A 24,213-nucleotide genomic window follows, 5' to 3' on the forward strand; every position below is an offset into this window, starting at 1 on the left:
CATATCCAGGCTGTGGGGTCACATCCTGCATTATGCCTTGGACAGAAAAGTGAAATTAATATTTTTAATATTCAGTTCAACCACTCTTGGGACAGAAAGCACAGTAAGAGTCAAGTCTATGTACGCCTTGCTCTGCGACTTCCTGAAGTAACAGGTTTAGATGCTTGAGTGTATGAAATAAAGGGAAAAGCACAGGAACCCCAACAGAGCCCAGAGCGCTTGTGTGGCACGCGAGAGGGTTCAGAAGGTGGTCAAGGGAGCAGAAAATGGTCATGGTGAGCAGAAGGTGGTCACAGGGAGCAGAAGACAGTCACAGGGAGCGGAAGGTAGTCATGGGGAGGAGAAGGTGGTCATGGGGAGAGGATGACCTGCCTCATGGGAAGGGGAAGCTCAGAGCTGCTAGTGTGAGACTGCACTCTGTGAGAAAGGCCAGCCTTGGGGAAGCTGATGGTGAATCTTGGGAGCTCCAGGGCTTCCCAGTGGCTGCACTAAGCAAAGCGAGGAGGAGAGCAGTTTGTATCTGCAGCTGCAATAAAAACCCAAGTACGCAACCGCTGCCAGGATTGCAAGTGTGTGACTTTATCAGAAACTGGGGAAAAGGCTTGGGGATGCTCTGGGTGCCGAAGGACTCTGGAGGTCCAGGGAGGTTGGGTGTCTGGCAAGGCTAATGAGCAAATGAAGCTTCCCCCAGAACAAAGCAGGTTTGGGGCATTTTTATTCTACTTCTGACCATGGTCCCACGTTTCCTCTCCTGCCCCACATCTCCTCCGACCTCGTGCGCTCTCCCCATCCATCGGTGGGCAGGAACGGGTTAAATGCGCCTTTCCTAAGGTGGGAGCTGGCTGGAAACGCGGAGGCAGGCAGTCACGCAAGGAAAACTGGGCTGGCTCGAGAGGGGCTGGCTTCTCACGCATTGCCTGTAACCCTGTCATCTATCTTGTCACGGGCCAGCCCTCCTGTCAGCATTAATCCGCGGCGACGGTGGATTAATCTCTTCTCCCTCCCAGGGGCAAGACAGCGGCGGGGGGAGCTGGTCCCTGGCCAAGCCGCCCGCGCTGCCCTGCCTCCTGCTCGCCCAGAAACAACAGCCAGTTGAGGCAGAGCGGTGATTATTTCCCCATGACGTGCCAGAGGGGACTTGCTCATTTCGGCCCCCTTCTTCTCGCTGGCAGGACACTCGCCCTCTCTCCACCAGCACGCAAACACCCCTTGAATAGCTTTTAATTACAGGAAAAGAAAGCCTGTCAGCCTGTGCGTGGCATCCCTGGGTGCGCTGGCATCATCTTCTTTGAGAGGACTTTTAGGACTGGTTTATTAAGTGATAGAGAAACAAATGAATTCCCTTGGAAGGCTTCGGCTGCTGGAGGCGAGGGCTGGTGCACCCAGACGTGCAGACCCTTTCAGCACTATTTCAACACCATTTCCAGAGCCCGAGCCCAGCTGGTTTGTAAAAGTCTGGATCCAAGGGATGAGCTGTCTCCAACCTTTGCACAGTTGCTCCGTTAGCACAGCCCTCTCAGGGCCAAGACTAAGCTTCCAGCTCTTACTAAGACCTGTTTTTCCTCCCAGACAGAGCCCTTGTCTCACCACAACCCAAAAAAACTTGAATTCCTGCTGGAGATGAGGGTGAGAGTCAAATAATACGGAGGCTTAACCTTCCTGCCTTTAAATCCAGTTGTTGCCATTTATGTATCTCCTGTTATCTCCACTAGCCTGTAAGAGTTGAAAGGTTTCTGCCTCCTCCTGCGGGGCACGAGCACCCGCAGAGCCACGTGCATCCCAATACTGCGTTGCCTGTGCATCATGCCGAAGGCCCGGCTGCATAAACTGGGGTGTTTCAGGTCTCCTTGCGTCCAGCACAGGCTGGTTTGCAGATTTAGCCACCAGAATTCAGCATTCGTGCTACTAATGCAGCAAAAAACATCCTCAAAATTAGTGGGATGGAGGGTAATGGTGGATCCCTGACCTGCAGCTGCAGGTCCACGGGATGTCTTCAGCATCATGTGTCCCCCCCACCCCACCTCGGGTTGGTTTTGAGGCTGAACGCCTGGCAGCAGAACCCCACAGTAACAATTCCCAGACCCAGCAATGCATCTCCCTCTGCTCCGGCTCTAGAGCAGGGCAGAGCCCAAAGTGAGCTCCCCCCTGCCAGCAGCTTTTCCAGCACCTCTGAAATCCAGGTCTCCCCATCTTCCAGACAGCTGCGCTGCTGGCGAGTTGCTCTTTGAAAACACGATGTTCTCCACCCCAATTTGCTGTGAAACCGTGTACAACGGGCTAACACCACAGATTTAAAACCCGAGGCAGCTCTGAACGCAGAGCAGGCAATGCGGCAGCTGGGCAGCGAGCTCACTTACAGCCCTTTTGGCTGAGTTTGCATAGATTTGCATAGAGCAATGAGCTCCACAGTGTAATTACCTGCTGCGTGGAAAACTATTTCCCTTTGCTTGGACCACACTGGCTGCCTTGAGAGCTCATCTCCTGTGAGCCTGTGCCCATTAAGCTTTTCCCCCGTGTGCTCTCACGAGCAGCAGCAAAAGAGGACTGAACTCACCGCACCTTCAAGACGACTCCAAAGGTCCCCAAAAGACACCTCCAAGAAGCTCTAAGCAAACCTGTAGGTCCCTAGCACAACCCTCAGCCAGATCTGAGACACCACTTTGGCTTGACACAGCAGCAGCCGGCACCATGTAGGAACAAACCTCGAGAAGGAAGAACCGGACAAATTCGCTCTCAACATGGGCCAAGCTCTTGCAGGGGCAACAGGGCTGGAGCAGAGATGTCACAGGCGAGTCTTGGCAAAGGCCGGGGCTTAAGGTGAGGCTGCTGCCCTGGGTTCCTGTGCAAGGGTCTTCTGCATGCCCACAACTTCTGCATTCTATAGACCCGCTTTGGGTCTATAGAATGACATTTCGGCCACTTCAGGAATAGCAAAAGCATCCTCTTGCACTTTTTACAGCTGGGCTAAGAAACTCTCTTAGCAAGATGATTACTACCAAGCAATGCGCCATTTATTTTTAAATAAATTTGAGAATGATTGCAGGAAGCGCAGGCGTGGAGGTGTGAGCTGCCCTGTGGCTTCAGCATCCAGCAGGGAGGATGGCAGAAAGAGAAAGCTCAGCTCCAAATAACCAAAGAATGAGACCAGCAAGAGCTCAGTGAGGAAAGGAGAAGTGACCCTCAAAAAAGCAGTTAAAGCCAATTCTTCTGGTTTTGGTTCAGCACACTCTGAAAAAAATAATCCCCGCTGAAGGGTACTTGAGGCAGCAGCTGGATGCACCTGGCGAGGGGCTGTGCCTGGAACCCCCACAAGCCGGCCAGGGACCCTCTGCAAACCCAGCTCTTGCGGGGCCACCGAGGAGAGGCTCTGCCTGCCAAATCAGGGGTAATTTTCCTATTATGTTTTGCTCAGACACCGTCGGGCCCTTTATAACCATGCAGGATGAAAAAATCCCCTCTGGAGCAGTTTAAAATCAGACCAGATAACATGTAAGCCAATCAAGGGGAGGAAATGAGATGTTACAACAGATTTATTTTTCCAAATGTGTTTTTAATTTAAAGAAGAAACCTTCTCCTCCCATCTGACACTATATTTTTTTAGGCATTTCATTTGTCTGCATTCACTTTCCTGGTCAGGGTTCGTAGGTGGCCCCATCAGCCCAAGGGAGCTTGGTTCAGTTTGGTGTTTGGGGCTTTATTTTCCTTCTTTGATTGATTTCCCAACCGTCTCCTATATTCATTTTTCTATTTATCTTGTCCTTGATCCAAAGCTCACTGCTGGCAGTGGGAATCTGCAAAGTCTGACCTCAGCCGGCATCGACTCCGGCTTTTCATACATCAGGCAGCGCCTGTTTTCTGTGGTTATGAAAAAATATGTTTATGAAAATGATGTTTATGAAAATACTGATTCATTCATTTTCAGGCAGGGCACTGAGGGCAGGAGGAAGAGGGACAGGGTTTTGCTGCTGCAAAAGTAACAGCACCAAGTGGCCTTCAGCATCCCCTTGTCTTGGGAGGACACCAAAAAGTCCACCACCGGGTTATTAAATTAACACGAAACAGCACAGTTGTGTCTAACGCTGAGGCCGGCAGTGGGATTTGTCTCACCAGCATCGGGCACTTAAGGGGGGGTCTGGCCCAGGTTAAGCAGCTAAATTGTGGATGTAAAAGTGGGGGGAAAAAAAAAGATCTATTCATACTGTTGCTCATCTGCACAATGATTTCTCTATCTACATATATAAATACATTAAAAATACATAAATATGTAGCAAAATAAAAGTTTTTCAAATAAGGTGGGAAACACTGAGTTGGACGAGCCCCAAAATCCCTTTTTGTCCTCCCTTCCCCCCCCAGGACAGTGTTTTAATTTAACCCTGAGCAGCCCAGCGTGTGTCCCAAGCTGCTCTCCACCCCCTAAACGCCAAACAGGGAAAAGAAACCACCTCTGCGGGACACTTTTCAAATAGCTCACTTCATTATTATCATGATTAATTATTAATAGCTTAATTAATGATCAATAGCTGAATTTCAATAGTTTAATTTTGTATTTCCAGTGTTGCAAAGACCAGACACTCACCAAACCCCGAAGTTTTGATCCCCGATTTCTTTATCTGACATTTCAGAGTGTTTTGACCCTGCTGGGCAGAGCTTTCCCGTGTCTGTGCTGAGCCTCCCGCCGCTGGGAGCTCCCAGCTCCTTCCCCGCCTGCCTCTGCCCCCCCCAAAAAAAGAGGAATAACCCAAAAATGGGGACTCAGGAGCCAAAGCCATTGCACTAAGGAGCAATTCCCCATTTTCTCATGGTGTGGGATGTTTTATTTTCCTTTTAATTTTCTTTTCATTGTGCCCTGTGATGCTCCATACCCTCCCAGGTCCGGGACACAGGTCAGGACCCCAAGGGGGGCGGGGGGCAAAGGGCAGGTCCTAGTTCAGCCCCAGCACGTCGGCTTGAGCCCCAAATCCCCAACACCGGCACCGCTCCCCTGAGACCCCCCCGGAGGCAAAACCTTCACCACCACTTGTACCCACCCTGGCTGAGCACCAGCGTTTGGACCAGGGGACCAACTTTTTTTCCCTTTTTTTTTAGGAAAATTAAGCAAAAAAAGCAAAACTTAACACACACACACACACCCCACCCCACCCCCCCAAAACCTAACTGCTGAATTGCCCTGAAAAAGGCTGTTTAGGGAGAGAGGGTGTGGACTAAACTGATCATTGGGTAATGGAGTTAGTCTGAAAATTGGTTATGGTATCACTCTATATAACTATGTATATTTTATTATTATTATTATTTATAATCATAATTGTATATTTTAAATATTTGACATTTATATATATTCCTAGTTTATAATTTTAAATTTTATTTTTATTTCCATTTTTATTTTTATGTTTTCCCTCTCTGGCCCAGCACCGCAGGTTGCTTTGGAAGCTGCAGCTCCGCGTCCCGGCTGGGCGGCGCATGGAGCCCTCGGGCTGCTCGCCCGGCCCCGCTGAGCCCGGCCCCGCTGAGCCCGGCCCCGCTGAGCCCGGTCCCGCTGAGCCCGGTCCCGCTGAGCCCGGCCCCGCCACTCGCCTGCACAAGCTGCTTTAGGAGGCGACACCGAAGAGCTGTGTTGGAGCAACAACCAACCCCAAGATACTAGTTTTTGGGGTGACCAGTGCTGGAAATGGCCAAGAAAATTTCCCATTTCACCCTGTTCATCCAGAATTAATTTTCCTTCACCCAAGCAAACAGGATCTTGCCATGACCGGTATCTTTCAGACGGGGCCTCTGCAGCACCAGGACCCCTCGAGCTTCCCCAGAGCCAGAGCCGAAACACCCCCAAAGCCCCACACGTGTGCACCAGGCAGAGCACAAACGTTCCTAACTTCAGTGTTTTAAATTAAAGGAAATGCCAAGGGGAATTACAGGCAAACCTCCTGCAACGTTAAACGCTGGAAAACAAAGTTTCGCGCTATAACAGCCCAAAATTGCAGCTTAATCCAATCAAGCATTATTGTTTTGCACGCCTGTAAATGACGTTTTTTCCCCTGGGAAGGTTTTCCCCTTGCAGCCAGCGTTGGGCTCCCTCACTCCAATGGAAACTTTACATGATGTGACGTTTAATGCCCGCACAAGGAGGTTTGACAACGGGCGTGGTGACGGCCGGAGCGCTCCTTCGTGTCAAACCGCGTGTGAGCTCCCCGGCTGAGCCGTAAACCTCGAGGCTGCCGGGGGGAAGGAGGGGGACACTCCTCTCCTCGCCCCATCCCTGGCTCCCGGGGGGCTCGGCCCACGCCTCGCCCCTGCATGGCTGAGCTGCACCTCGTGTGCGCCCCGAGTTTGATTTTGTGTTGGGATCTGCCCAGAAGAGGTCTGTTCCCCAGCACTGAGCTCTCACACAACCGACTGAAATCCTAATTTTCACAGGAAAACACAGCAATTACAAAAAAAAACAATACCTCTTGGAACATAATCCCAACGCCCTAATAAAATTTCTAACGGCTCCTACCATGAGACGACCCGGGCATCTCCCGCCGGCTTCACTCAGCATGGGCAAATACATTTTTTTTGTCCTCCGTCCACCTCTGAACAGCGCAGGGTTGTGCTTTTCGGCTTCACGGCTCCTCGGGGGACACAAGCACAGAATAACACGTTATACCCCCGGGGCCATGCTCCAGCTAAACCACACGTGCTCTGCCGTGCTCGCCCGCCGCAGGACTTGCTGGACAGAGCTGGGACCAGCTGGGAATCCCTGCTGGCATCAACCCCGGGAGAGCTGCTCTTCAGCCCCGCTTATCCTGGTTAAGCTGGGACCAGGGTTAAGCTGGGACCAGCAAGTCTAACCCACCTCCAGTCGGCCACATAAATGGTGCGTCTGTTTTACCAGACCACATACACTCTACTCTCTCTTTTTTTATTCCCACCAATACCAACATCCCTTTTTTCAGAAGAAGACTGGTTTTTCTTTCAGGAGCATTTGCTCCATCCTACATACCCCGAGGGCTGCGACGTGTGGCCGTGACAGGGACAGCAGCTCGGACAGCCCCGCTGAAGGCAGAGCAGCCTCTGGAGGGGGGAGGCAGGAGACAGACGCTCGGCAGGACGGCAACGCGGCCCCGGCGAGGCACGGCACGGCACGGCACGGCACGGCATGCAGCACCGCGTTTATCCCCCCGTTTGGCTCGGCAGGACATCCACAGGTCCCATCCTGGGGGACACTGCTGAGCAGCGCACACCAAGGGGAATATGTGAGGAAAATGCCGCCTCTCCCGGTAAAAATAACTCTCTTCTGATCGCTTCCATCAAGCCGTTTGGCAGCAGCCGTGGCTGCTTCACGGGTGGGTGCCAGGACTAAAGGAGACTGAAAGATTTCGGGCTGCCCGGTAACGCAGCCAACCCGAAACACGCCCGCGCATCCCGGCCGGCTCCCGCGGCCTCACCTCTGACACCCGGGCCCAGGGGATGCTCAGGACGAGGCGACGCTCAGGACCAAGGGCCGGTCAGGATCAGTCGACAGCCAGCACCAGAGTCACAAAAACCCGCCCGGAGCCCAGATTCCACCGAAAAGCCGCAGCGTGGGGCCAGGCTCTCAAAAACCGCAAGTGCCGAGGGGCCCTCTGCAGCCCTGAGTGGGGAAATGGAAAAGAGGGGAAAGAGCTTGGGGGGGAGTTGGGACACTGAGCATCACCCGCTCTGCTGCCCCGGGCGGGTGTGGGGAGGGTGGCACGTCTATTTCTGGGGGGGGAATAGGTCATTATATAAATCCCCTCCTGCCTTCAATAAATTTTAGCTGCTGATTATCTTTCCTCATTTTCACAGCGGAGCTCACAGCCAGGCAGAAAGCCCAGCACACCTCCCTTTTCCAACACCACCCCCCCACCCCACTTTTCTCTCCCCCATTCCCCCGCATCACCTCTGCTCTGCCTGGCTGCGTGCGCCCCGTCGGGGCCCGCTCCCCCCACCCCTCCACCCCCCGCGGCACCGGGCGGGCTCTGCTCCGGGGGAGGGGAGAGGCTCGTCCCCCTCGGAGGCGGCTATAAAGCGGCTCCGAGCAGCGGCCCCCGGGCAGAGCAGCCACGGCCATGAGCGCTGCGGGGAGCCCCGACGGGGCGGCCGTGGGGCTGCTGCTGCTGCTGCCACCGCTGCTGCTGCTCGGCGCCCTCCTGCTGCTGGCCGGGACCCGCTGCCGCCGCCCCGGCACCAAGGGCGGGATTTCAGGCAGCCGGAGCCCACCGGGACCCTTCGCTTGGCCGTTGGTGGGCAACGTGCTGCAGCTGGGCCGCTTGCCCCACTTGGCTTTCGGGCAGCTGGCGCGCCGCTACGGCGCTGTCTTCCAGCTGCGGCTGGGCCACCGGCGGGTGGTGGTGCTCAACGGCGAGGCAGTCATCAGGCGGGCACTGGTGGGCTTGGGCACCCGTTTCGCCGGCCGCCCCGATTTCCCATCCTTCCAGTTGGTATCCGGAGGGCGTAGTGTGGCCTTCGGATCCTGCTCGCCCCGTTGGAGAGCACGCCGGCGCCTGGCCCACGCCGCCCTGCGTGCCCGCTCGACGGCGGCCGAGGTGGAACGGCACGTGGCGGCCGAGGCCGGGGACCTCGTCCGGCTCTTCCTGCAGCACAGCCAGGGTGGTGCCTACTTCGAGCCCTCCCCACTCTTGGTGGTGGCCAACGCCAATGTCCTCTGTGCCCTCTGCTTCGGCCGCCGCTACGGCCACACCGACAGCGAGTTCACGGCGCTGCTGGGCCGTAACGACCGCTTCGGGCAGACAGTGGGGGCGGGCAGCATGGTGGATGTGCTGCCCTGGCTCCTGCACTTCCCCAACCCTGTGCGCTGTGTCTTCCGCGATTTCCAAGCTCTCAACCGGGAGCTTCATGGCTTCGTGTGCGCCAAGGTGGCGCAGCACCGCCGCACCTTCGACCCGTGCGCCCTCCGCGACGTCAGCGACGTCATGATCGCTGCCGTGGAGCACGGCGATGGGCCCCCCGGGGAGCTGGGACCCGAGGACGTGGAGGGCGCCATGACTGACATCTTTGGCGCGGGGCAAGACACCACATCCACAGCGCTCGCGTGGGTCCTCCTGCTGCTGCTGAAGCACCCGCGGCTCCAGCGGGACCTCCAGGCTGAGCTGGACCGGGTGGTGGGACGCTCCCGGTTGCCCACGGCTGAGGACCGGCCCCACCTGCCCCTCCTGGAGGCCTTTATCTATGAGACGCTGCGCTACAGCAGCTTCGTGCCCATCACCATCCCGCACGCTACCACGGACGATGTGGAGCTTGAGGGCTTCCACATTCCCAAGGGCACTGTGGTCTTCATCAACCAGTGGTCGGTCAACCATGACCGCAGCAAGTGGCCCGACCCGCAACGCTTCGACCCCGCGCGCTTCTTGGACGCGCAGCAGCGCCTGGACCGCGACCGAGCCGGCAGCGTCATGATCTTCTCAGCCGGCCAGCGGCGCTGCATCGGTGACCAGCTCTCCAAGCTCCAGCTCTTCCTCTTCACCGCCATCCTCCTCCAGCAGTGCTCCTTCCATGCCAATCCAGCGGAGCACCTCACCATGGACTGCATCCACGGGCTGGCGCTGAAGCCGCGGCCCTTCACCGTCACCGTGCGCCAGAGGCACCCTGAGCTCACCCAGCCCTGAGCGCCTGCCGGGGGTGGGTGCGGGTCCCATCTGTGCTGCACGCCCTCGGTTTGGAGCAGGCAGGGCCGGGGGAGGTTGGCGGGGGCAAGCGGTAGCACATCCCCCTAGAGTGAAGAGCAGCGAGTCCCCACAGCAATAAATGCCTTTGACACGGGACCTGGCTCCGCTCATTTTCTCATGGAGGGGGTGGCTGGGAGCACTGTTCACACCCAGGCCCCCACCCTGCATCCCCCTGAGCTCTCCCACCCCCAAAACAGGTCAAATCCCACCTCCCCACAGGGACCTCCCTGCAAGGACTAGACCCTGCTTGGCCCCAGGGTGCAGCAAGAAGTAATTTGCTTCACCTACCTCAGCCGAAGGCTGGAGAAGGATGTTCCGGGGGGCGGGGGAATGCATTTCCCAAGGAAAGCCACAGAGGAGCCAAGGGAGGCTGGAGGAGTCTTGTTGATGGAAGTTAAGGACCTGTTGCTGGGGGATGGGAGTTTGACCCCATCACTCTGAGGCCATGAGCAAGTCTCCCTGCTCCGGTTTGGGTGTGATTTGGGAAGGTTTTGTCAGGGGGATTTCTCACCCTCCTTCCCCCCAGACCCCATTAATGGCTTGTGGCATGGGATGGAGGGACACCTCCCTGGGGTAGGGAAAGCAAGGGGAAGGTATTTCCCCTCAACAACCCTCTGCTCAGAGTGGAAGGAGGCTTTGGGCACCCAAAAGCAGGCTCTGGCAGCGTGCATCGAGTCTCTGCTGAAATGGGGCACGTCCCATCTCCAAAATCACACTTTTGTCCTCCAGATTCAGCTCCTGAATGACATCTGTCAGCGTGACCTGCAGCTGTAGGGAAATCCTCTTTTCTTGGGCACAAGTCCCTTGTGCACAAAGTAAATCCATCCCTGCGAGGCACCTTAGTGATTTTTTTTTAATGTTTTGACCAAAGCTAACAGAGCTGGTTCTGTATCAGGGTGTCTTCAGCTTTATCTGGTCCCCAAAAGGGAGGACAGAAAGAGCCACACAAGCTAAAACCGGGCTTACCTCAGTGCCACCAGTCTGTGGCCACCCTGAGGAGCTTCAGAGGACTGTGCAGATCCCTTCCCACCACAATAATTTACCAACAGTCAAATTATCTCCTTGAGTCTTTACCAAGCAGTAAGGCTGGATTTGTGTCTTTTTTTTTTTTTTTTTTTTTGGGGGGGGGGCAGCCATGAGCAGGGTATCCTCAGGGGACACTGTGGTGGCATCAGGAACACACAGCCCTGATGCTCAGCAGGGCAGGACCAGGACTTAATTTCTGTGCTACATGTTGGCATTTCAATTGCTACTCGTGCAGTGGGTGAGGATTCATGCCATGCTTCTGCACTGTTAGCAAGACATGAGGAGCTGGCAGGTGGCGGGCAAAATGTGCCATAGCTCAGAATGTTACTGGGACTGTGGTTCAACGGGTCAAATGAAAATGAAGACAAGAGGTGAAAGGCAGCTGTGACCAAACAACTGACTCTTGGTCATTATGGGAAACCCCAACATGGTTTTTAGGCATTTTCCTGGTTATTTCTTCAACCTCATGTGATGAGCAGACTAAACCAGAGGAACAAATATGGGAAGAGCCCCAGGGCTGCAGCCCTCCTCTTTCAGCCATCTCAAAGCATGAGGACGCTTCCAAGGCCACGGCAGTGCCACTGCCAGCACCGGTGTGACCAGGCCACCCACCACACCCCCCAGGAACCGGCCCGAGGCGAAGGCAGCTGCAGCCCTTCAAGTGGAAACCTCAACACTGACATCCCCGGGGCTCTGCGGAACCTGTCTGCACCATGACAGCGTTTTGCCCCACGCCCCCCCCCCCCCCAAAAAATAAAAAAAATAGAAGTCGCTGCTGTTCCTCAGGAATATTGTTGGACGCTGATAAATACTGCTTGTTTTTTCCTTGTCCTTACATTATTCTGCCCTACCCCCAAGACACTTAAAGTTGGGGCTCTACAAGCCCCAACAAAGCTTTAGGTGCTGGCGTGGTCAGGGCAGCAGTGGGAGAAGTGTACGACCGCAGCGTTTCTTTCCGCGGCCGCAGGAGGAATCCGCTTCCAGCACTTACTTGAACGATTTTGCAATATTTTGACCACCTCATTTCTCATGTTTAAGGACAGACACTGCCAGGAAACATGATTTTTTTTTTTTTAAATATGGAAGTGGGATGCTGGGAAAGGCTTTGTGTATTTCCAGCCCGTGTCCAAACCCGCTCCCACTCCAATGGCTGCCTCTGCAGGCAGGTACCACACCGCTCCCACCGCAGCGTCGGAGCCACCAAAATGCTGAAACAACGCTCTCTGCTATTGAGCAAAAGACACACAAGAGACCTGGCTGCAAAATGAAGCCTTTTTCTAACAAGAAAAGCAATCAGTCCCTCATTAATCTTGCCCTCAAAACAATTCGTTGCAGGTACGTAAGCAGCCCAGCGCAGGGAGCCCAGACAAATCTCAGCGCTTCTTCTGCTTTTCATAAACAACTTAATTATGAAAACCCGATCCAAAAGACCGCTAACTTCTACACTGCAGTCGAGCTGACATCAGGCCAGTAAATAAGAAGCTGAGTTTTGTCATGGGATACATTTAGAACGATGGGACTCTCCATGCAGAGGACAATCCTGTATTGTCTGTTTTCAGGGTCTTGAGCCCTTCTCAGAAAGTCAGAATTAAATACCCCTCGTGAAGAGAACCAGCTCTCTGGCTCCTGAAGCTGCCGAGGCCACGCTTTCACGGCTGCTACTGCCACAGCTGCCTGCGTCTGCAGAACCAGAACCACGGCAGGTCTATAACGAACAGTAATTGTGTTCAACCTTATTTCCCTGCCTCTTCCTCCCAGCTTTTGACATCAATTTCCCTTCACAGTGAAAATGCTTCCCCAAGGTCAGCTTTTTATCTGATTTTACTATGTGCTTTGCAGACAATACTCAAATATTAGCCAAGCTGACTTATGTAAATTTTAATTCTATCAGTTTTTTCTGCTGAAAACCCTCAGCAATTTATTTACTATAATATTCAGGAGACTTTGAGGTGGGCTTATGCTAAATGACTCCAAATAAAACAGCGACTGCTCCTTCACATCAGGAGAAAGGTTCATCACGGAGCAGCGGAGCTGCTGTAAGAACAAGACAGTGACCCCCCTGCCTGCGATCCTCCCAGCTCAGGTTGTCTCCAACCAAGCAGGGTCTGTGCAGGTCAGATTTTGCCAGGGAATTTCCAAGGAATTACAAGTGTCATTGAACCAGAGAAATCTGGGGTTAGCAGAAATAAGCCAGGCTGGGATGACTGTCCCGTTCCTAGGAGGAAGCGATGTTGACATTTCTATTCCAATACTGAGTCAGACGTTTCCCAGCACATGGGAGAGGTGCTCACAGCTCTGGTATGCTCTTCTTATTGGAAACCAACTACATAACTGAATTTGTCTGCTTTTAAATCCCTCTTTCTGAAGACTATCCTGTCCCAGGCCATGGGGTCAATGCTGACCTCCTCTCAGCCATGTCCAAACTGCTTAAAACCATTTTCCCAACTGTGCTCTAAGCCACCGATGGCCAAGTTAATGCTCAAGTATTGCAAAATGCCCCTTGTAAATGCCATTTGGCAACTTCTGATGGTCCAAGAAGTTTACACCAAACGTGTGGGTACCTGCAATCCCCTCCCCGAGGCGGTGGCCCCAGCGTCACACCCTTGGCTGAGGCAGAGGTCTCACCCTGGGCCCCCCCACACCGCTGCCGGGGTCCTCTTCTCCTGGGCAAATCAAACTTCTCCCCACGGTGACCCAGGGTACCAGAGGCTGCCACAACATCACCCTGAGGAGGAAAGAAAAGGGAAGAGATTCTGGAGTAGCTGCACAGCGCAGACAGCCCCAGGGCTGCTCCTGGGAAGGGGGGAGCCATGGAAGCGAGGGGGCTGGTGCTCAGGCTGCCTTCCCAGGGAGGATTCCTCCACACAGCTCTTGTGTCCTTCCCCCAGGGATGGGGATATGAGGTCAACAAGGAATGGAACACAACCAGAATTGCTCCTACCTGTTCTGTCAGGTGGCCTAAACCCCGTTTCCCACCTCACTTAGTCCTCTGTACAACTGCTGTATTTGAACTCCCAAACTAACTGAATTTTGGGGAATGCTGAAGCACAGTCAGTGTCATCACTCACTCTCTCTGCGAAGCAATTTGAAATGAAATGGGCTAAAACTCAAGCAGTCTAAAGCACCCAGCACCAAGCACAGCCAGCAAGCCTCGTGTTTATGGCTTTGTCCTGGGGAAGCTGAAGGTGGCCTTTGGGACCACGAAGGCTGAGCGCAGAACACCCACACCAGGTCACAACTAATTATCCACCTTTATTTAAAAACAACTTCATGTGGAGTACGTTTGCCACAAAGCGTGGCTCTAGGACTTTGGTGCATTTTAAAAACGTTAAGCTGTAGTTGTATTGACATACAAAATCTGCTACAGGTGTAACCCACATTATAATTTATATAAACAGTAATATATAAACAATAATGTTGAACATCACTTTCCCATCATTTCCTATCGCCCTCAGCACAGCCACCATGCGCACGAGTACAAGGACATTACGTAGACAACCTCCACCCAGCCACTGGGTTTCCTCACCCAGACATGTATTGGCATAAAAAGCAAGAGAGCAGCACAGGTACCTTTAAGCAGGATCCCCTTCTTGTTTAGAAATACTCTATTTCCAACAGAACAGCACAGTGAGGAAACAGTTAAAAGCTTCACTTATTCTTTAGTATCATAATTTAACCACAGGTAGGTACGTTTTAAAGTTAAGACAAGAGTAGCTCCAGGAAATTATTCTTTGTCACCCTGGGGTAAGTCCAGAAGAACCTATCTGGATGGGAGCAGGATGGAGTCTCTCTACCAAAAGGTAGGTTCATTTCTTCTGGTCTTGGGATATGTAGAGTGCAGAGAAATTCCCACTGTACTCTGGGAGTGGTCCACAAAATATGTGCAAGTTTTAAAAAAGTCTCAATTTCCACGTTGTCTGAAAGCTACTGAGGTTCACCCTCCCCTTGAGAACAGGAACGGCTTCCCCTCCCCAGCACACTGCGTGCCAAAAGCCTAACAGGAGACTGCACATTTTACTGCTAAAAAAAAAAAAAAAAAAGCCAAGCATTGGCCATTGGGAAGTCTTTTAGTTCCAGAGCCCTGCCTTATCTCCACATCAACCTGCAAGCTAGGCTGTTAGAATTGAATTACGTTACTTAGTCACATTCTTCCTATTCACACCAAGCCAGGAAAAGGGAAAACCAAAACAAAAAAGGTTCTTTTGATCGTTATGTCATAACTTCCTGGAGATCAGACTGAAAATGGCAAAATACAGCTTTTATCTGCACTTGAAAGGATCTGAAAGTTCTGTCATCACCTTTCATCATCGTCTTAGAGACACATTAATTAGATTCCAGAAGATACAGCAGAGGAGAAAAAACAACAGGCCAGACACAGCCCTCACCCCAGCTCTGCCGGCAGGAGCAGTGCCGCTGGGGGAAAGCCCTCCTGTACCAAAACCAGAGGAAAAGAGCTCCCCGCTTCAGATCCCTCAAGAAAGGGACAAGGCCACACACACAAAGGATATGCGGGAGTGAAATGCCAGACCCTGCTCTCTAAGCCAAAATGAAAGTCTATTTTTTAAAAAACCACAGAAGCGAAGCAGGCAATCAAATGTGCAGAAAGCTTAAAGCACCGACCGGAGGTCCGAAATAGAATAAAAAAAGAGTGGGAAGGTTGTACCCGTGTGAAACCATCTGAGAATGAACACCAGATAAGAAGAATCACCACGCATTAATGACCACCTTTTCCTTGAGGGAGGCAGGTTATTTTTACTCAGACAGAAAAGGTTCTGCTCACAACCCAACATGCCCCACCCGGCTGCACCAGATGCCTTCTGCCCCCAGAAGAAAATGACTTCAGCTTCTATCGGTAAGAAAAACAAGATTTTTGGTATCGGTTTCCAAACAGGCTGTTTAGTCTGTAACCCAAAGCTGTGTTTTTACAGCACTCTTTCGTGACAACAGAGACTGCTTGTCTGGAGAGGTGCTGCCAACCAATACGGCACCTTGGCAATTAACAAATTAACAAAATGCTTTCCTCATGCAGCCCCCTCTTACAGACTTAACGAACATAAATGGGATGAAGCACTCAAATCAAGCCCAGCACAGGATCCCAAGCAGCAGATGAAAGGAACAGCGAATCCACAGGTTTTTGTCACACTTAGAGCCCCCTGTTGTTTTGAAACAGACAAACCCCCAAAAAATCAAAGGAGAATTTAAATCTGTGGAAACACAGAGTAAAAGTTGTCTCTGGAAAATACATAATCCAAAGACAGTTTATGTTAAACAGTTTATGTTTTGACAAGTTAAACAACAGGTGAAGGCTTGAAGGCATCTGCAAATAAGTAAAGCTACAGACTCTCAGTAGCATAAATATTACCTTTTTGCACTCTCCCAATTACCTACACTGCGATCATTTACTTTTGGAAGGCAGCAACCTTCAAACAACACACGGAACAGCAAATGCTACTGGTTAATATCACTCTAGGACTTGCTGGCAGGGAAAGACAACACAAGGACAGCTAACTACATGACTTGTTTTGAGAGCTATTATCATTTCTCTCCAGAAAAAAACCCTGCAAGAGAAGGATCACATTGATGATCATCATCTTTTGGATATTCCTGTTGTGGATTTCCCAGCTTGGCTTAAGCAATCAAAAAAAAAAAAAAGATGAAAGACTTGTGCAAATATTTAAAGATCAGATGTTTAGAAGAAAAAAAACCCTGGTCATCCACTGGAAATATTCGAAACAAGACAGATTCACACTAAGCAAAAAAGGCAGTTTCACCATTCCACTGAAGAACTCAAAGAAAAGCACACATTAATCAAATATAAAAAAATTTCCCACAATTACAGATCAAGTGCCCACTTATCATGAGGGGAGCTCTGTACGAAAACACAGGGAACAACTTCAGCCTGTCAGGATTCAGCTGTCCATTTATAAGTATCAATTTTTATCATAAAGCTAATTGCACACTTGCCTGGATCCCATGAGATGAGCTCAGCACCAAGATTTTAGCGTTTAATTTGGACAAACAGAAAGAAAGCTAAAAAGTGCCAAATCTATAAAATGGGAAGTTTTTAAGCTTGAGTTTGCTACACATTTCCCCTTCAGTGTCATTTTCACGAAATAAAAAACCCCATCAGTTTAATACACATGTGCAAGGGACTAAGAAGGCGATTAAGAAATGTTTCACTCTTGCACTTTTCTACTTTACACTTCACAAACACTATACGACATGGCAAGACGTAACAAACATTAAGAACTAAGCGTCCAGCTAGCTGCCAGGGGAAATTTGAAGGGCTGTCAAGAAAGCCTTATTAAATATTTGGAGAAATTTTTGCACGTAGTTTTTGCTTCCCCATTGGTGTCACTGCACAGCAGAGTTTACTTTCTGCTTGGTGCCCAGGAGCTGTCAGGGGAAACGTCTGTCGTCAGCTTCACCTTCTCAGTGTCACCTAACAAGTCAAGGAGAACTGGTAGAAGAACGTTAGAGGGAAGCATCAAGCTTTGCCACAGAATATTCCTGTTCCTGTAACCAGTGTTCCACTGATAAATAACTACTTTTCAAACTAAATTATCTCATCTAAACCACAGCAGCATAATTTAGAGGGACACAGGAAATTTTCAATCTCGTGTGAGTGAAACGAGTAACATCACTGGGAGGAAGTCCTAAAGGTTAAAATCTTAGACTCACTTCTCTGACAAAAATCAATGCACCTCTTAAAAAATAACGTTTGTATTGTGAAGAAAATCTCATTGGTCCCCTGGTAATAACTCCCTACAGTGAGCAGTGCTGGCTTCCCTCAAGGGGAGTTTAGGCAGAGTTGGAAAGGGCCAACAAGTGTGTTCTGGACACCAGCACCCATTTGTTCACAGCAAGGAAGAAAGGGCTGAGAACTCACTCAAAGTCATTGCTGTCTTCTTGTTCTGCAAGTGTAAGTCACAGATTCAGTGCCCATTCGAGCCAAGGGGCTGAGGGAGTGAGAACATCCCGCTGCCTCCCACACAGCGCACTGGCAGAAAGCGGCAGCAGCTGCCCACCGAGCCCGGCGGCTCCGAGCGTCACCGCACCTGAACCCCGAGGAAAGGCATGGCACCAGTTACTCAGTTAATGCGTATCACTAAGGAAAAGAGAGTTAATCTGAAAAAGCTTTTGGCTGAAGACTTCCTCAGGAATCAGTTGAGAGAGCTCACCATCAAGCAGGCCTGAAGTTCAAGTTGTCAGATAGGTAGAGGATGATGTGATGTAAAATATATGTGTATAAATAAATGTGTATATATTTTATATCACAAAGTATCTCACACACCTTTCCGATATATACATAATCACAAATATTTTCATATCACAAATTCTACCTATACAGCCCCCCCACTGTGTTTTTAAGAATTTGACTTTTTTAGGAATTTTAAAATCAACGTATGCAGTGCTGTAAGAAGAAAAACAGTACAAAATTTTATCCGATTTAATCCCACCAAGGTTTTTTCCTAAGCATGTTGATCAGACTGCTGTGTGTTTTTTCCTGTAAACTCTTGTGGCTTATCCATGAAGTGCAATCGAAGTTGTCAGGATCACAAAACCCCTCTGACGGGAATTCCACTGTCCGTGCAGCACCAAGTGCAAGGAGTCTTTACAGATTTACTCTTCCCAGACCGCCCGCAGCTCTTCCAGTTCTCTCTCGCTTTCTGCATCCTGGAAATGCAGTAAGAGAACACATAAATATACAGCCTAAGTGAAACAATTAAAAAAGAGAACTTCCCTTTTCTTCTCGAACCCCACACCAGGTTTTAAGTATAACCACAGCCTTACGTTTTCTCCCCTAATGACTTTTTCCTCTCCTCTGTACTTCTCTCTCAACACTACTGTCTTTGAAGCCTACAGAAGTTTTCCAAATATCAAAGAGAGTTTCTCTTTTATTTCCTTTTGAGAGACAAGAACTGACAACCACAACAGCAGAATTCAAACCCCTGCTCCCTCACTGACTTACAGAGTCTGGATAAATGCCTCTGCTTTTTTCTTCTCAACATGATAGAAGTTATTTGACTTATGATGAGAACTGACATTTGCAAAGACTTAAAGCCACTTAAGCATCGGCTTTCCTTACTCGACTCCCACTTTTAATATCAGAGCAGGAGAGAGAATTAACTGTTCATGGCTTTTCTGCCTGTAGCTCTCTCCTGGTCTTTCCTGAAAAATCTCAGTGCTTTTCTGATTAAACTCTTAAGCTTCTAGCACATATTTCTTGTTCTTTTAGAAAAAAACTGTCTTTATATTTATTAGCCATGCCATTCTAACTCCGTCTAGAGAGATTTCCAACCAGTGTATGGTGAGGAAGCTCCCCATCAGGCAGAGCTAGGGTGCTTTCTCTGCCAGAAGGGAACAAATCCTGCTCCCTGCCCTGCATTCTGCAGGTCTGGCTGTGGCCAGTGGCTGGGGGGTTTAGGCAATGCAGGCTGGTGCCCTGCAGGTGGTAGCACAGGCAAAGCCAGCTCCGTGCCAGCTGGTCTGCCAAGATCTCTTGCACACTTGGGGTTTGAATCTCAGCACAATACTTCGGCTACAGCAGCCTAAAAACTAACAATGGCCTTCAAACAGAGTGGCACGAAAACACTGTATTTTATAATTCTGCCTTCCACCCAGAACGTTTGTTTCATCAAACTGAGGCTGAAGCTGTTAAGATCTGGAGGACCTTGCTTAACATTGCTTGCATTTTCACAACCATGCAAATAACATCAGACCCATATTAAAAGCCGATGGCCTTTTATCCAGCTTCTAACTGGCAGTAATTTGAGGGCACCTTCTATAAAATTTCTGCTTAACAGGAAAGTGCAGAAGAGCTCCCAGCTGGGGAATGCTGCCACATGGCAGTTTCTAAAACACAGTATAGTCCACCTTCAAAGCTTTGTAAAAGTAATAAAAAAGCTGAAATATCCTAGATATTAAAAAAAAAAAAAAATGCTGGGCAGCACACACAAACTTCTGAATGGCTCAGCACCATCAGCTCCAGCCTGGGGGAGCCCAGGAGCTACCCTGGCACCAAGAGTTAGACTTTGGCTGCTCCTCCAGAGCCACACAGGTAATGAGAAGCAGCAGCACAGAGCTCCAGCCCCAGGACAACAACTCGGCTTAAGTGGCTTCACCCGAACTGAGCCAGCCAGCCACGCCAGCACCAAAACAAATAAACCTTCCCCCAGAACAGGGTGCTGGGAGGTGCAGCCCTGCAGATCCCCCAGCTCACGGGGCGCAGTGCTGAGCATGTGCCCGGTGTCCGCAGGGGGCTGTAACCTCGCCCTGCAAGTAGTGTGGGAACAGCATTGGGGCCACCTGGACTTCTAAACCCCCATCAGACACTCGCAGCTTCTTATTATTTTTCCTTATTTTGCTGAATTGCTTTAGGCATCTGGATAACAGGTCCCAAGAGAAGAAAAGAGTCCACGCTAAGGAACAAAATACTTTAAAACCTGGGCTTACAAACTGGAACATCTTTTCGAAAACAAATTTATCTCTGGAATCATTTTATTTCCCCTCATCATTGATCTGTGCTTACTGAGACTGCTACCTCTTTTGTGTTAGCTGGCAGCTCTGAAGCAAGGTTCATCCAGAGAACAGCTGCGGTGTTGTTCCCCATGTCCCTGTAACACTGTGAAGAAAAAGTGACAACGTGAGAAGAGTTAAATGGGGGAAAAACAGGCAGCAAATGTAACTGAGCAATTATGGACCCTGGCAACTGATAAAAGGAGCTGTTTCTATCATTTGCACACAGGTTTCTGACATTTCCTGCAGTATCCTTCATTCATAAAGCATTATAATCACCATCAGATTATGGAATACTAGATTTCCTTTTTTCTTTTTATTTTTGGGCAAGGAGATTGGGTTTTTTGGTTGAAGATTTTAAGGTGTCCCTGTGATTTTCAACATTTTTGAAGCTGAATTTTTATTTCCACTTAGCCACTCTTTCATCACAAAACCTCTGTACCGAGAGCACATCTTCTTACAAAGTTCCCTCGGCAGGTAAACACGAAGTTCACCTGTAATGTCTAATATTCACAGGTCTTCCGGGTCTCAATAGGTGTGAAATACTCTTCATCCTGAATTCTCCTCCAACAGCAGAGCAACAGTCATTCCCCTGTGTAATAGGAAGGGTTTTGGTGCCGAGAATCATGGAGGCATTTGGGGACTACAAAATAAGCATGGTAAAAGGAAGTGGTTGCTAAAAAAACCATCAGCAATGCAGTTAATCATTGCTGAAAGTGCCATAAAAAGCCAACAGTCAGTTGGGATAAGGAGTCAGACTCTGCACCGTCACCGCACAGCACGTGTGTCTTTTGGGGATTCTCCTGTGTCATAGGATAGTTCTGAAAAAGAAGTCTGCTGCTGTGAGCGCTGACAGATTCCTGCATCTGGTCAATTCAAAATAGATGGAGCCATGGACATCCTCAAAGCCTTTAAAAACCCTGTGTCCCTACACATCAGTCAAAAATGTCAGAAGATGACTATAAAACACAATTCTTTTTTTGTTTGAAGTTTGACCCAGAGCACTATTGCCTTCAAAATAATTAGATACCAATTGAACTTTTTAAATTTTGTGATTATGAATGTGATCCAAAGTGATAGAGCCTGGGATTAGAAAGAAAAACCCCAAACCCAAAATCAACAGATACAAGTAGTCCAATTAACCTTTCTGCTAACCTGTGTTTGCAGAGTATTTCTGAAGCTCAATCACAGCTGCCAGACACGTGGTGAACTATTAGCCCAATAAAAATGTACCAGCCCATGTAGATTACACACAGTGAAACCCACATATTTACATCAACTCCGAAAATCTATTCAGGTTAAGACTTGGAAGGATCTGCTGCTGCAGCTTCACTGGAAATAAGTTCCAAGTTTTTCATTCTTTACTCTACACAAGACATTTAGGGGTGATTTTGAATTTCCATGAATGCTGGCTATGTTTACAGGCAGAGAGAGCAGCAGTTAAGAGCACATTCTTCACCGTACATAAGCCGCCAGAAACAAAAGGTTTGTGCCTACGTAGCTGATTTTACTTAATGGACTCATGACTAAATATACACACAGTGTATTTTATGTATCTCTGCAATATATCAGAGATAAAATCCAGCTGGTGTGAAGGCTACTACATGTCTTGATGGGTTTTTCTCCTCTGCTATCGCCTTCAACGAGATGCTTATTGTGAAATAAATTCTGCACCTAGGTTCCAGGAATAATGTACTCCAGACCAAGCAGATCCTACGACTTGCACGCTACCCTGATAAAATTCACATTCTCTGGGACACTGGGAATTCAGGAATTTCACAGCGAATGACTACAGCTACTCTTTGGTACGCCCACTCTGGCTAGTATTTCTAACGTTATTTGGGCTTTAAATATTTCTAGACTCCAACTGGAGGTTGTAGAAATTAAGCAGCAATTTTAACGTTTGAGAGTTCAAAACCAGTTATTCCCTCAACACAAACAGAAGGATCTTTGGATCTCTAGTTCCAAGCACTCGTGGTGTATTCAAATCACCATTCAAGACTCCCATCTGCATTGGTAAAATTAGAGACATCCTTTATCCTTTACCCTTTACTTTTCCCCATGATTCTCTTTCTGTATAGACCACAGAAATCCATGGTGGGATTAAGCCTCCAGCTTGTGGCTTACAAGTTACCAGTGCTGCTCTATACAGAATTTGATCTCTTAAAACACAAGAAAGACGCTCCAGTGGAAAATTCCCTCCCTGAATTTTAATGCCTCTGCACTAGATAATTTGGCCTTTTTTAGAAATGTTATCGTCTTATAAAATCTTGCTTCTGCATGGAGTAATTTACATGTGCTTAGCACTTTACAGCCAAAGATAATTTTTTAATACAAATATTTCTTATCCTAGAAGCATGTGACTGAACTAAAGAAAGCAACAAGTGACTGGTTACCTTGGCAATGTACACTCTGCCTGCTTTGGAAAATCCTGGGCTCAGTTCCTCAACCTATAAAGAACAGAGGGGAGAGAAAGGCAGACATTAGGATATGCAGAGGACACAGTTAATGCTTACACCAGGCTTACTGAATCTCTTAGAAAAGAAAAAAAGGTGACTAAACCCTACTTTTGTAAATAGATAGATCAGTGTAAGAAGTTTCCCGAGGCTTGCCTGGCTGGGGTTGGGCAAGCCTCCAGATTCTCATGAAGTGCCTGTGACTCACTGAGCAACACTCACCCCCTCACCTAAGGGGTGTCAGGGACGAACACGAGGTGGGGACATTGCGCACTCAGAAGCTGAGGGAAACTCAGCACCAGGCTGACCACCTCCTCCCACACGTGTGTACACGCTGTTATTAACCTCCTTGCCCATTCAGTCCCTTGGGCGTCTCCCAAATATGCTGGTGCCAAACCTCAGGAATCTTCCCCCAGTTTTTTATCTTCTCCTTCCTGGCTACCAAACCCCAGTCTCTAGTCACTCATGTCCCTCTGCCTTCTTCTGTTCATCTCTGTTCCAATCATCACTCTCCAAGCAGCTCTGTTCTAGTATGTTCCTGTTAGGAGCCCTTCCCTTGACCCACATCCCACCTGCACTCAAACACCTCCATAGGCTCTACCAAGACACCTGAGCCTAGACCTCAGAGGAAGCAATGACAGACTGTGTTCCTCCTCTTCATCCTGTTGTCTGGCCTTAGACCCAGCTCAGCTTGTGACTAACCCAGAGCTGTCATGTGCCAGACATTTCCATTCCCCCGAAACACACCGACTGCAGCTGAAAGCTGAAATGGACCCTGCAGAGCATATGGCAAGTACACTTGTTCAGGGTATAATTAGCTGCCGGAGGGATGTTTCTGTGTCCTTCTATAATTCTCTCTGTATCTGGCCAAAGTTAAACCTCAGAAAAATGCAAGTTACTGTTTCAAACCACAGCACCACTTTAACTTATCAATAAAAGTGACAAGCTATTTTTCTCTCTGATGAAAACAAACAAACCATTTTGCCTCAAACTTATATCTGAAATGACTTAAACACTCTGGCTGAAAAGTATATTACCTAGGGCAGATACCATCACAAACTTCCCTCTCAAACAACTGCATTTTGGCAAAATTACAAGAAATTGAAATAAGTATGATACTCCCTGACACTCTTCAAAACTGCTGGCCCAATCCATGAGTTATAAAGTGGTGGGGCAATTCATTTCTGTAACACTTCATCAGAGGTGCTTAAGAGTAGTTCAGTTCTCACAGGCACAGCTAAAGACAGTCTGTTTAACTCCTTCATCTCCTGCAGACCCCCGCAGCAAGAGCTATATGCTCAAAAATGCAATTCACCATGTCTTAAATCCATTTTTATCAACAGGAGGACCAAAAAAAGCCCTTCCAAGGGTAGGATTCTTACAGCATAGGAAGCACTCCTAAGAACTTCTTTCTAGAAATACATAAGCAATGTGCCGTGAAACCTTACAGCAGTTGTCTTCAAAAGTTTGAAATGCATAAGTCTGACCTAATCGGACAGCCTTTTAATAAAATATTCTGAGAGAAATTAAAA

General features: G+C 49.3%; 1 protein-coding gene and 1 pseudogene across 1 annotated transcript in view; one reads left to right on the plus strand and one right to left on the minus strand.

The window, feature by feature from the left end:
* The first annotated feature begins 8,063 nt into the window (after nucleotides 1-8,063).
* LOC141965974 (cytochrome P450 1B1 pseudogene) lies at nucleotides 8,064-9,743 on the plus strand (annotated as a pseudogene).
* A 4,195-nt stretch (nucleotides 9,744-13,938) lies between these two features.
* Nucleotides 13,939-24,213, minus strand: part of RMDN3 (regulator of microtubule dynamics 3) — a 38,632-nt gene continuing 28,357 nt past the window's right edge. Inside the window, exons 10-12 of the mRNA XM_074918287.1 lie at nucleotides 22,622-22,675; nucleotides 20,251-20,331; nucleotides 13,939-18,383 (exon numbers count right to left, since the gene is read on the minus strand). Of these exons, the coding sequence (XP_074774388.1) occupies nucleotides 18,330-18,383; nucleotides 20,251-20,331; nucleotides 22,622-22,675 (189 nt within the window). The 3' untranslated portion in view covers nucleotides 13,939-18,329. The remainder of the gene's footprint in view (nucleotides 18,384-20,250; nucleotides 20,332-22,621; nucleotides 22,676-24,213) is intronic.

Source organism: Athene noctua, chromosome 14, assembly GCF_965140245.1.
Source record: "Athene noctua chromosome 14, bAthNoc1.hap1.1, whole genome shotgun sequence".
Classification (NCBI taxonomy): domain Eukaryota; kingdom Metazoa; phylum Chordata; class Aves; order Strigiformes; family Strigidae; genus Athene; species Athene noctua.